Genomic DNA, 14,026 nt, shown 5'->3' on the forward strand with positions numbered 1-14,026 from the left:
AATGACTAATTCAGCCTCCAGGGAAAAGTTAAGGGTTTGAACCCACCAACTCACATCTGGGCAGACACCTCAGCCCTTTGCAGGGGGCTGTGTAGTCATACTTGCAGGACAGGCAGAGTAGCAGCATACCCAAAATCCCACTTTTGTTTTTATTTGTATTAACAGGAACATTGGTCACAGTACTACCCTCAGGTTTACTTTAGCAGTTACTCCTGGTTGCAGTGTTGCTGATCTCGGGCACCTCATCTATTTTTACTGAAGGTGCTAATTTCTCTAGAACTGGCACATTCCAAACCAAATGTTACTGCTCAAAAATTCTCAAAAAACCCTTAAAGGACACTAGCAATACAGCTCAACTTTAAAATCACAGTATAAGTCATTCTTTCACTGCACATAGTCATGAAAGAGAAAAAGCTGTCACTGTAGTAAATTCTAACAAGATGTGACAGAATCTAGTGATAGAACTGAGAAACATAGGTTGAATAAGCCAGAGCTGATGAATAAAGCTGGACCATTAACCAATACATAAGCTTTGGCAAACAATCCAGTATTGCTTCATGTATTTTAAGTTTAAGATCAAAAGAGATCATTGGCTTAGTTCATCCGATATTTTCAATGCATGCCTTCTAGGCAAGCACCTAGTGTTGTCTGGTGGACATTAGGCAGATGCATGATCTATTTAACTTCCTCAGTTTTAAAAATGTTTATCTTCCTAAGTATTAACCATTTGTACCCTTTTTTGCAGTTTTTTGAGCAGCTTTTGGTCACTTCATTGGAAAGCATGTTTTTTTATTCCTCCTTTAAAAAACATAATGCAGACTGTTACCTCAGAAAGCAATAGGATAAAAACCTTTATTGTTCCACCTTTATCAGAGTTCATTTTCTATTGATTGGCATTTTTGTCACTGTAGTTTACATTAGAAGCTTCAGCTCCTTAGAGGCTTAATGTGGAATAGCAAAAAACCTTCAAAACCAATTCAGTCCCACGTCTTCAAGTAATATACCACTTGGGCACAAGGAATCTCCAGGATTAGAATCAGTTAGATCTTCCACCTCCTCCCTTTCCTGTGTTCTTTGTCCTCATTTCATGCCAAGCTTTCACCAGTGGTTCTCTGTTCTTCCATATGAGCTCATGGCCGTAAGTCACGTACCACCTAAGAAAGAAATACTAGTTTAAACTAACCACAACTTTTGACTGTATGAGGAACAGGTTGATCACTAAAAAAAAATATGTAACTCAAATGCTTAGTATAGGAGACAAGATAAACTAAGGCAGAAAGGACAACATTCTTGTAAAGTGGCAGTGGTAGGGAAGCCACTTGTTCTCTTGATTCCTAATAGTCCTTTCTTTGTGTTCTTGCTTGTCTCAGCCCTGGGAATGAATGATTTTCATCCCTTTAATTTCATGCTCTCATGATTTCTACTTTAAAAAGATGCAGAAAACCATTTCCATTTAAGAAACTGTTAGAACAGTACTGTTGCTTGTGCTAATCCTTACTGACAACACCAAGCAAAAGTACTTTTCTCGTATGTAAATACAACTGCCCCACAATGAACAGCCACATTCCATTCAAAGTGAATTTTCTTCTATAAACATCTAAAAACATTTAGTCTATCACAATTCTAGCCTGATTTATTTTTGTAGAGAACTATATATGCTGATATATGAATATCAACATAAGTAATTAAGCAAGGGAGGTTATGGTGGAGAGGAGAGGCAGGAGGGGAAGAAACTGCATGGAAATAAGTTGAAGGCTCTCCCACAAGCCTAACTTCACACCTAAGCCCTGAACAACAAAAGCACTTTTATATGAGCCATCAGCCAGTGCTAGGTAAACTGGCCATTCCTTTAAACCATATAGGTGCTCTCTGAAGTGGACAACCGTCTGTGAGGCAATGGATAGGGAATACTTTAGCCATTTGACTTACATCTAAATAGAGGCTCTGTTTTAGGATGAAGTGACCAAAATGCTCACGGAGCAGAACACATGTAGGTGAGGAAGGCAAGATACTTGTCAACTCAAGACAATTTTTACCACAACTGCTACTCTATTTTAATAATATGTGAATTTGCATTATAATGAACAAGCTGGTATCATCATGATGGCAGAAAGTAGTTACCATTCAGCAAGACTACATCAAATTGTGATGCCACAGAAGGGGAGAAAAGGAGACTGTGGTACAGAACTTACTGACAGGAAGGCCAAGAAACAGCAAAGGCAAACCAGTTTGTAGACCAAAATTAAAGTGTCCTGCACCTGTTCTCTGTCTGGCTTAGTTAAATCTGAGGTAGGCTTTTAAAATGCCTAGACAAAATGTTTAAAAACACTCTTAGCAATAAGTGTGCAGATTAAGACATCGTTGCAATCAGAAGGGGAAAAACTCATTAGGCAATGCAGTTCAAACATGGAACAATGCAGAACTGTTTCCTACAAACTGGTTTCTAGTAGTTCTTCCCAATTAGGAAGGCTCCACACAAAGGCAGTGCAGCAACACAGAGAAACAGCAGTAGAGGCTGCTCAAAGGAATTTGGCCTGAGCTTATACTAACTCTGTAGCTCTCTAAATTGTCAATTAGAGGAAAAACACAGACAAAGACATTATCTTAGCTGCTTAATTCTAAAGTTATTTTAATTTGTCCTTGCTGCGTTTTGTGAGAATCTTTTCTGCCTTTTGACTCTCTTCAATGTGCTGAGGAGAGCAGGAGAGACAGCCAGCCCACGTTATGGTGATAGGACAATCTGACATCTAATCTATCATTCTGAGGCAGTTCAGCTCAATTTCTTCCAGTTCTAAGCATTTGTTAACAGTATTTTCCACACAAGGATAACAGTGAGTTGCCTTCAATGCTACTTAAGACAGCTTTCAAAAAAAACCCCCACACTTCAGAAATAAGAGGAAGTGAAGAGGAAAATATATAGGATAAATTTAAATACAAAAACAAACAGAAGTTAGTAAATACAGACTCACATTCCAAAGAGAGCTCCCCCAAGATGTGCAGCATGGTCAAAAAGTCTCCAGCCTAGAGCAAGCCCTGCAGTGTCAAATGCAATTATGGCTTTTAAAGCCTGGAAAGAAACAGAACATGGAAAGGATGGGATCAGTCACAGAATGTAACGGCCACCAATAACAGTGTTTCTTATGCTGGCACAGAGCAAAAATCTGGGATCAAAACACATCCTCTAAATTTTATATGAAAGCAATCACTGTAAAAACAAAACTCCAACAATATTAAAACAGACTTGAGTCCTTTGTTGCACTGTGCTGTCAAAACTCAGCCATGAGCAGCTACAGAACAGTGCTGTGTAGGAATGTGTGCTTTTCAAATGCTCATCTCTTCCAATCTTAATTTCTAAAACTACACATACATTCCAAACTCAGGTCAGAGAAAAAAAAAGGAAGTTGCTTGAAAGAGTATATGCTATAAAAGACACCACAAAATACCTAACTGCAACATTTTAATTCACTAATTCTGACATAACTTAGATGCCTCTGTTCTCCCAAACACAACTGTCTAGTGGATAGAACATGTAGGGCAGCATCCCTGTCATCTTATCTGATATAAATGGACCATCACATCCTCCTCCATAACACATCTGTTGGAAGGTAGAAAATCAGGATATTGTGAACAACTCCATGGCCAGAAACAGCACGAGCAAGAAACGGCATACCATCCTCAGGAGATGCAAACCACCGTAACTGTAATTATGCAAAATTTTACTAAATGCCTCATTCCAAAAAAACCCAACAGACTTAATGTTAGGATGAAATGTTACTTTAAGTAGGATTTCTTTCCTTAAGCATGTGTGTTAGGATAGCAGCTATATTGTTACATTGGCTTGTTTATTTCAAAAGCTGATTACAGTATATAGACCAGGACAGTAAGGTAGGCTAAAGTACACAGGGCTTCGAAATACAATTACATAGTAGGGCTAAAATTATTCCAGTGTTTATACTGCAATAGCCAACACTGCTCTTATTTTACTGCTGCAATGAGTACTTCCTTATGGCAGCGCTCTACATGGCTCTGCCAGTACTTCTACCCTGGCCATCTTTTTAAGGAAAGATGCAGTTAAAGGACAGCATGCAAAAAACCAGGTCCACTCAAGCAGAAGTGTGAGGAAAACACAAAGACTGTATCTAAGATCACTTGTTCAAATCTGCAAACCTCAATCACAAAAACCATTAAATCTCAAATCTCTTTGTCACTTCAAGATTGTAAATGCTTTAAATAAAACAACTTTAAGTAGTGGGCCAAAGATGATTAACTTATTAAAGCAAATCAAGATATACACAAGAAGCTTTTCTTAAATGGGGCAGTGAATGTGCTTAAAAACTTAATGAAACAAAAAAGGAGTTGTAGTACTACACATGAAGAAATGCCTCAGCAGTTTATTTCTAATCCCAACAGTGTTCTTGAAAGTATCAAAAGATGGTATCCAAATGAGGAGGCAGGTATTCCTCCAGGGCTGGAATGTTATTTCCCTTGAGAAGGGAAATTCTGTTTTTCCCATCTTGGTAAATTAAAGAGTGCATCATCAACATTAGATTAGCCTGTAACAAGTGCTGCTATAAAAAACCATCACACATCAGAAAGAACAGTGCGTGTATGCGTATCTCCTCTGACAGGAGAACCCAAGTCTCTCCCAACATCTTTCACCTCTTAGTATCAGATTGAAACACACCCACGGAGGACGGAATTTAGAGTAATTCTGAATTCACTACACACTTGTGTAATGACCATGCTAGGCTGCAACAAATCAGAATCGGTCTCCAGGAATTCCACGACCTGTATTCTCTTTCAAAATAAATTTAACAGCTTAGAAACAGAAACAAAGAGGAGACATGCCCAGATACTGAGAGGTATGGGGAAAAAGAGTAGGATTTCTTTGAAGTTCAAAGGCACTTACGCTTCCTGCTGTAAATGTGAACATTGGAAGAAATATGATGGCTAGTTTCGCTTCTGGCATCTTTGTACATACGGCTGCAAGCACAGTCATTATTGCTCCTGACTGTAAATACATTAAAATACATGAAAGTAAGCTGAGATGTTACATAAGGGAAAATTAGTTTTTCTGCATGTGAACCCGTTTTCCTTTTGACTTGTATTTTCAAATGCAGCCCTGTGGTAAACCTCAAAGCACCACATCAAAGTTCAGAATAAAGAGTTCAGAAGAAAAAACCAAGACACCATGATTTAACTTAAGTAACTGAAATTAAAAATACCCCTTGGATACTCTTACATAATTAAGAAATAACTCCCCCAATTTTTAAGATAACAATTTACGTTAATGTGCCTTTTTTCCCAGTAAACCCTCGAAGTCTAACATATATTAACCAAGCACAGACATCTCAGATGAAGGGAGTCATTCTGAAGCTTGTACCAAAATAAGGAAAGTAACAGATGGATAGGGACAAGAAATCTTTTGTCAATAAAACAAACAATTCCCCGCTCTGTATTAAATTGACTGTGGGTTTTTGAATCCATGAAATACCTCAGTGAAAAGGCTGTGAATACAGTGAACTAATGCAATGTGTGACAAATTCAGTAAGTTCAGAACAGTAAGTCTAATGGAAAGTAACTTGCTCCAGATTATAAGTTTGTTCACAAGATAAAGGGACAATACGTGGACAGCACTACAAAAAATTCTAACTTCACAACAGTTCAACAGTTTTTTCATTCCTATTGGAAAATGAGAATGTGACTTTTGGCTTTTATAAAAATTTTTTAGTAAAGTCAATTAGAAGCCTTTAAAACTTGGTAAATGGCTAGGTTCACCTCAAATTTATAGCAAGGGTTTTAAAATGCTCTAGTACTAAAAATACTTGTGAAGAACCAACAAGCACAAGACCTCCTCAGTCTGCCTCGTATCTTTCATACTGTGAGACTTTTGGCAGGAGAGCTGCTGCCCTTTCTGCACAGCATGCCCTACAACTTCTGCTGGTATCACATGCTGATTTGGATTGTCTGATTATATTATCTCTTTCTGAAGTATTCCATTTTTCAATTAGAGAAGACTGATACACAATTATGAAAACATTCACGAAATAAGTTACAGAACTGAATTATCTGCTTGGTGACAAGAGGTCCTGCTGCTATGTACTCATTTACAAGCCATTAGCATTAAGTGGCATTAGCTCTGGGCTGCCACTGCAAGAGAGTGAACATTCGAAGAACAGGCAAGTTCTTGCACAGGAATCACAGCCTGGTTATCTGTTCTTGGTAAACCTTCCTAGTTTCCATTATCCCAAATTTATTCTTGGCTTTTAAGCCAGTTAAAGAATACAACAGGCATTGAAAATAGCTTCAGAGATCATTAGGAGGTCTCCCCTATTCCAGGATACTTACAGCTCCAAGGGATGGTTCAAACCTTCCAGTGACCATTTTAGCAACATAACTGACAAAAGTGGAGATAACCCCTGGAAAGGAAAAAATTACTATTGGAAACAATGCCAACAATGCAGACAAGCATCAGAAAGTTCAACAATGTTACCTGAACATCTTCCTAAAGAAGGTAGTGGAGGTGGCATGGGTGGGGTTTTTTGTTGATTGGTTGGTTTTGGGTTAGGGTTTTTTTTGGTGTTGTTTTAACTTGAATTAACTGTTATCTTTTCCCATGAAACTCCCATGAGTCTGTATTAAGAGCTATTTTATATTGTCATGGTATTTTGGACCCCAATATCCTAAAAACCCATCAAAATTCTGTATGACAGCAAATAAATACTGCAGTTAGTTTAGAGCAATGTGTGGGACTGAACAATGGCCATCTGTCATCATACATCTATTAACCATGCACACACTTTACTTGCATGCATACACATTTATATTTTTTAAGTGTTGTAAATATAGATATATATTTAACATTACCAGCAGAAAGATACACTGCAATGAACTGCTCACATCCCAGAAGAGACACAATGCTGCTGGAAAAACTCCACAAAACATACATATTTGCTGCCATGTGGAAGAGAGAGAAGTGACTAAATGTAGACAGCAGCATAGGAGAACACAGGGCTCCTACAAAAGAGAAAAACAATTTTAAAAAGTCAGTGTTTTAATTTGCTTCAACTTGCATGTCATGCAGACTAGAAATTTATCAAGACATATTATAGGCTAATTATGCTTAGAATTCTCAAATACAAGCTAAGTAACCCAGAAATGTATTGGATGAAATTTGAAAATTGTTACCTTTTGAAAGGTAAAACATATACCCCAGAGATAAGCAAACTGTACAAACAGCTACTTTAGGAAAGTCTTTATTACCTACTGGGGGATATTTAATATAATATATCTTATGACATGTCTCCTATGCTCTGGAAAGGAAAAAAGATTTTATTTATGTATGTATACAGTAAAAAGATTTTTAATATATTAGCACCTTAGTTTGCTACAGAGATGGAAAACGTTTCAAAAAGCTACAGGCTCTCCTCACTGAAACAGTGGCCTTAAAAATGCAAAAAAGCCAATTAGCAGGTTTGAAGGTCAACATTATTTAAAATAGGAGTGTTTGGGGTGACTGATGCTCAGATCTGGATAATAACTAAACTTTAGGTTTGGAGTGTGTGTGGGGAATTGGCTGAGTTTCCAATTTTTCAGCAGAAATTAAGAGGATAGCAGAACGTACTCTCCTAACACGTTTGTCTCATCCTTTTAATTCTCTACAGTAGAAGTGAAAATTAATTGTTCTGACATTAAATACTAGTAACTTGCTTTTCTAAGTTAACAACTTCAAGGCATTTCACACACAGTGAAAGCCAAGTTTGTGGTGTTTGTTGTTTGGTTGTTTTTTTTTTTTAATATGACCCAAAGCACGGCTTTGAAACAAGGCCTCTGTACACAATATAAAGACTAATGCTTGTTTATTGACGAAAGTGCACATGAATGTGACTGATGACTGTTCTATCTGCATCCCACAGAACATTTGGGGGGGGATTAAAAAAAAAAAAAAAAATCACACTTGAGTCCAGTTTTTGAATGGCATTACATAGTGCAATTTATTTTCCTCCTTCCCAAAGAGTGGCATGGTTCGCATTCTGCCCAGGAAAGCAGGAAGGGTTCATATCACTGGGAGAAACGTCTCTCCACTTTTACAAAGGCATGAGCTGCAGCCTACTGAATGCAGTAAAAGGCCAGATAGCAGGCAAGTTTTGACACTACAATATTTAGAAAAGCACCAGCATTTTGTTTGTTTTAAAGAAATCAGATCCATTACTTCTAACTTTTTCCCCTCAAACCATTTCCTGTCTGGATAGCACAACGCGTTTGGGTGTGACTGAGACTGCTTGTGGGTGGTGGAGCTACAAACCAGCCATGCACCGTCTAAGTCTAACGCTTCTGCAGTATGGTCAGAGGTTCTGTTACATTCCAAGGTAGAAAAGTCACCGGAATTAACCGTTCACTTACTGGAAGATGGATCTGAGGTGAAATATGTAAACATAATCCGACGCATGCCAGGCAGCCTCCATAAACAGAATACGAAGACATTTGCAGCTATAATACCTATAAAGAGGGGAGAAAAAAAGTATAAAAGCAAATGATGAATGTAATATGCCACAATGCTTATGGTAAGCAGGCATTCAAAAGTAAGCTTACAAGAATTGTACTTTTTCTTCACTATTCCATTAAAAGCAGTATACTTTATGGAGTTCAGAAAAAACAGAGAAATACCGAAAGCTGTATTTTAATAGTAGAAGTCTTTCAGAAGTATGACATTTAATTGCAACTGTTAAAACAGTGTAATGAATGTCACAGTCCAGAAAATCTGTATTGAAGATGTTCAAGCTACAGTTTCAAACTTCTGTTCCACTGTAGAACCAATGAAACGTCAGCTTAAAAGGTCTCACTTCTTGCCTCTCAAGCTGCTTATTCCCAAATGCTGCCAGTCTGCTGCCCGGTTGAATTTAACTGCGCATGGAGGGGAAAAGCCTAAAGGAACCATACAAACATGCAGTATGCATCCTGTCCATTTTTAGGGAGCTTTGGTTTTGAGGGAATCGTAAAGACACTGTTTAGAGATCAAGCATAAAAAGTTGACATTGCTAAGGCATAGTCACCTGAGAGACAGCAAATGCAGACTTTTACTTCACAGAGGTTTATTGCAATCTTATTTCAAATTAAAATGTGAATTATTAGAAATATAACTATGCAAATTTATTTTTTCTTGTTTAAAGTGTCTTTATTTTTATCCAGACATTTAGATATTTAAAATGTTTTTATAATAGCTAGAAACATTAAAGGGGAAAATAATTCTGATTCCTGGTAAATGCCACATAATTATTCTCTATCTGAAGTCTGCAACAAAACGTAGGAACTCTGACAAACTACGATATACAAATCCTAGAACCATAACTTCAATAGATTTCTTTTAACACTCCATCCTAGTCCACCATGCTCTTTTATTAGAGGAAGCATTTTGCCTGCATACTAAACCAAGATGTTACAGAACTGTCAACAATCTCAGTACAGTAAGTCCAACTTTGTTATGGCAATCAAGAGTACCTATCTCAATGGCTCAGGGTCTACCAACTAGAATTTCTATTGCCTGTTAAGATTAACTAGATGCTGAGGGACATTCTAGAGACCACAGAACGTGAATCTTCACCACCCCTGCCCCAGTACAGTATCTGTATCTGCATCGTGACCTGGCTTGCATGTTGAAGTGCAATTCAAAGCACTGTACAAAACTTCTTGACAGCACTTGTTAATTGAGTGGCCCGAGATTATTTCTGACCCAAACATTCAGCACTTATGCAATCTGTTCTTAGACTAGGAGTCAACTCTTCAAAGAGGTAATAAGTTCATTGAAAATTTTTTTCTAAAGTGTTTCTACAGAAAAGTAAATGATATAGAAATAACATTTAAGTAACCTTATGCTAACAACCTGCTAATATAGATTCAGTGAATACTTAATGTAGAATATATAATATTATTATATAATATATAATATAGCAGATATGGCTCAGCTACTTTATTTGGATTTGAATCAAGTTTTGATCAATTTCTCTCCACATACTACATTTATCTTGGAGATTTCAAGTGACATTAGGCTAACCAATCAAAACTACATCATAACCAAAGGAAAGCTGACAAGATAATTTTCTGCTATTTTACATACATCATGCTACAAACAAGAAGCATCTATTAGGGAATTTTATTTCCACATATCAGTGGAATATATATGCCTATTCCTTCTAAAGGCATTTGCTGTTTTTTCACAGTTCCTGAGGAAAATATTGCCTGGAGAAGATTCTAGTTAATCCTCTACACTCTCCTGCGCAGATGCATAGGAATGTTTTTAATGCATACAAAAAACAGTTTGTAAGAAGGAAGTGCAGCAGAAATAGCGTACGTGCAGGTGTAAGTTTACACATGCTTTGTGCCTAACAATCTAAATGTGGTATGAAAGCCATCTGTTTTAACATACTGTACCTGTTTGCCATATTTTTCTTCCTGTGAATGTCTAATACTTGTAAGCTAACACAAACCTGTCACAGTCCGCTGACCCTCAGTCAGGTTATTCCACCAGCTGTTAACCTGAAACAGAATCGTACATCAATGCTACCGTATTTGCAATTTCAAAAACAGTCACACAAGGTTCTACCTTTTTAAGAATAGAAAGCATTTGAAATCTCAAGTAAATTGGTTTCAAACTTTTTTTATTTCTGACTGGTTTAGCTTTCCAAGTTGGCATTTTCTTGCTCAAGAAGTTATCTACTCTCCTTTTCGTAAAAGATCCCAAACCAGATGAAGAGTTTCTTCAAAAAAAATGAAGTTATATCCTTTTACACAACTCCATGGGTTTACTTCTGCTTGTACTAAACAAGGATCTAGCCGTAATGCTTACTTCAGCAGATCAGCCAAAGTTAGTATAAACCCTGCCTCAACTAAGCCTCATCCTAAGGCTGTCTAACATCACACCACCCACCTTTGAGAGATTCCACTTTTGTGCCAGGGTCACTTTTGCAGAGGTGGCTCACAAGATGTGGAATCCACTCCCCCTTGCGTCCAGCTCACCCAGCCCTCCTCCAAGTTTAAAACCCCTGAAAAAGTTTATTTTGAGTGCAGTCAGCCCACAGACAAATTCCAAACCCCTTTCCCTTCCTCAGCTTTCAGAATCATTTTGGACGAGTATATTATTGATAGCTCAGAGACCATCCAACCATACTGATGGGGACAACGTAATAAAAATTATCTCTAGGATGGAGGTGGGGGGATACAAATACTGCACGTAAAACAGACCATTCATTATTTGATAAGTAACAACTTCATTACTTTTTTTGTTTAATTCTCTGCCACGGGATACAGATACTGGTATTTTCTATGAAGTTGTCCAGTAAAAGAACACTAAACAAACATGAGTTTTCTACAATACAAGAAGTAGATGCTCTCAGAAGCTACTGGGGGATCCTGAACTTTTAAAAATAAAAATTTAACAACTAAAGATGGGGATTGAGAGTTTAAGCCTATTAACAACAGGGGTGTTTTGGGTTGGTTTTTTTTGTTTTGTTTTTACAGCTAATCACCAGATCTTCCCCCTTAGGTTTTTAAAGGAAAACAAAAGACACTGAAAATATTAAGTGTCAATCACAATCTCACCTGCAGTTCATACACACTGAGCAAGAAAGCATACTAGGCCTGGCTAGGACAGAGTTAATTTTCTTTATAGCAGCTCTTACGTGGTGCTGTATATTGAATTTTTTACTAAAACAGTACTGATAACACACTACTGTTCTAGTTTTGCTGAACAGTGTGTGCACAGCATCAAGGCATTTCCCATTTCTCACTATGCCTCTGCAGTGAACAGACAGGATGCTGGGAGGGGACACAACCAGGCAGATGACCTGAACTAACCAGAGATATTCCCCATCAAATAACATCATGCTCAGCAATAAAAGGGCAAAGAGGGGATTTTAGGAGGTTTGGTCATGAACTGGCTGGGCACTGTTCTACCCACAGGAGATTGTGAGCGACTGCCTTTGCATCATGCGTTTTGGTTTTGTCTCTCTTCTCCCACTTATCCATCACTTATTACACTTTTTTTTTGGTTGTTGCTTTATCTTTACCCCCAAGTTTTCTTGTTTTTATTTTTCCTTTTCTCTTCTCCTATCCCACAGGGAGTTTGTGGGTGAACAACTGTGTGTCGCTTCGCTGCCCACCAGGGTTAACCCACAGCAAATGCCCATATCAAAAGAAGTACCACAGTGCTCACAATTCACATTACAAAAACAGCTCCTCCAGTGTCCTGCCCAGGGCCTCCCTGCTTCTCCAGCTCCACACTCAGCCCTACTTCCCTTGGACAAGCAGACCTGAAAGAGTAATCAAGGCTGGTCCATCACAAGCCACAGTTGTAACCTTGAAACAAATGTAAAGCATATATGCATGTTTAGTTTTAAATATGCTTAATTGAAAGCTAAATGACTGATGCTTTCAGGATGTCAACTAAATTTATAAGCCTTGCAGGACTTATATTGTTCTCACTGCCTGAACTCCAAAGTATTTGCATGGAAATGTCAGCTCTCAGAGGAAAAATAAAAAAAAGCCCTCTAAACCCTTGTCTTTGTGAAGTAAAGGTAGAAAATACAAATGCATTTCAGAAGCCAGAGCATTAAAAAAAAATAATCTTATGCTTAAGGTTCAGAATTTAAGCCAGCGCTGCACTCTTTGGGAATTCGTGTTCACTGTTGACAACACTTAAGATATAGCCAGACTAGATTTTTTTTTTTAATAGTCAAAAAGCAAAAGGTACCTAGTTTAGATATACAAACCACTACTACTGACCTCTCTTCCCTGCATTTGAGGGTAAAGATGATTATTTTTTCCCCAGTGTGGCTTCTGCAGTGATACTGTGAATTACAGTTTTCTAGAAGTAATTCCACCAGTTTTTCTCGTGAGGAAATCTATCTACTATACTTTTCTGAGAACCTACTATTTCTCCAAGTTAGAAATCAAGATAAACAGGACAAGTACCTGTTGTACAAACAGCGCTCGCAAGAGTGCCTACACCAGAGGAAAGACGCGGCCGTGTTTTTAGACTCCCGCGGGGACCCACCCGTGCGCGAAGAGGCCGAGCCTGGCTCCGTGTACCTGCTTTCTGAAGTCCCCCCTCTTCTGCGGCCGTATTTTATCCAACCAGTCTGCTCGAGCTTCCTCAAAATAGGTCTGGACCCGCGACTTGAGCGACTCATACTGCCAGATGGCGGCGGACCCGAAGGCAGAGCCTGTGAACTGGGCGAGACGGCGTAGAGGCAAGATGAACGCACCGTCCCGAGGACAGTCCACGCGTGGCTTCGGCGAGGAAGCCGGGCTCGCCCCGGGCTCGCGTTGCGGGCCGTTCCCCGTTGCTCAGCCCTCACCAATGCCGGCACGTTGATGGGAACTAAGGCACCGCTAACAGACGGCGCCCCGCCACCGAGCCGCCCGCCGGGGCTCCCCGCCTACCCCGCAGGAGCCACTTACCCCCACCGCGAAGAGGAGCGGCTTGACCAGGCGGCGCGGCGAGGGGCGGCCGGCGCGGGTGGGCGGCGGCGGGGGGCAGAGGCTGCGGCGCGGGGGCGGCGGGCCGGGCCGCGCCTCGGCGGCGGCGGCAGGGGGCTCCTCGGGCCGCGGCCGCGCCCGGCGGAAACCCTGTCGCTGCTCCAGCAGCACCGTCAGTCTGCGGGGGAAAGACGCGGACCGTCAGCACCGCCGCCCCGGCCCGCCCGGCCGCCCCCTCCCCGGCCCAGCCTGGCCCGGCGATACCTGTGCGGCCGCGGGCCCCAGGCGCGGCCCCAGCACCACCACGCCATGTTGGGCTCCTCCCCGGGGGCCAAGCTCTTCCGGGGCAGCCGGGCGCCATCTTGAGGGCGCTGCCTGGGGCGCCCGGCGGCGGGGCGGGGGAGCCGCTCGGTCGCCCCCCGCGCGCCGGGCGAGGCGCAGCCCGGGGGCTCCTCGGGGCCGTTCCGCACGGCGGGCACCCGCGGGGCTCCCGGGCCCCTGCCCTGGGCGGCATTTTCGGAAGCGCCGCTGCTGCTGCCGGCCGCCGGGTCGG

General features: G+C 40.5%; 1 protein-coding gene across 1 annotated transcript; it reads right to left on the minus strand.

Annotated features, from left to right (window-relative positions):
- Positions 1-835: 835 nt before the first annotated feature.
- Positions 836-13,794, minus strand: PARL (presenilin associated rhomboid like). Its single transcript, XM_074912345.1, has 10 exons — positions 13,738-13,794; positions 13,456-13,651; positions 13,084-13,224; positions 10,485-10,533; positions 8,404-8,499; positions 6,868-7,017; positions 6,349-6,419; positions 4,910-5,011; positions 2,970-3,067; positions 836-1,154 (listed from the first exon to the last, which is right to left on the minus strand). Exons 1-10 carry the CDS (start codon positions 13,782-13,784, stop codon positions 1,037-1,039), a joined length of 1,068 nt encoding a protein of 355 aa, XP_074768446.1. The 5' UTR covers positions 13,785-13,794; the 3' UTR covers positions 836-1,036.
- Between the last annotated feature and the right edge of the window lie 232 nt (positions 13,795-14,026).

This window comes from Athene noctua, chromosome 8 (assembly GCF_965140245.1).
Source record: "Athene noctua chromosome 8, bAthNoc1.hap1.1, whole genome shotgun sequence".
NCBI classification, from domain to species: Eukaryota; Metazoa; Chordata; class Aves; order Strigiformes; family Strigidae; genus Athene; species Athene noctua.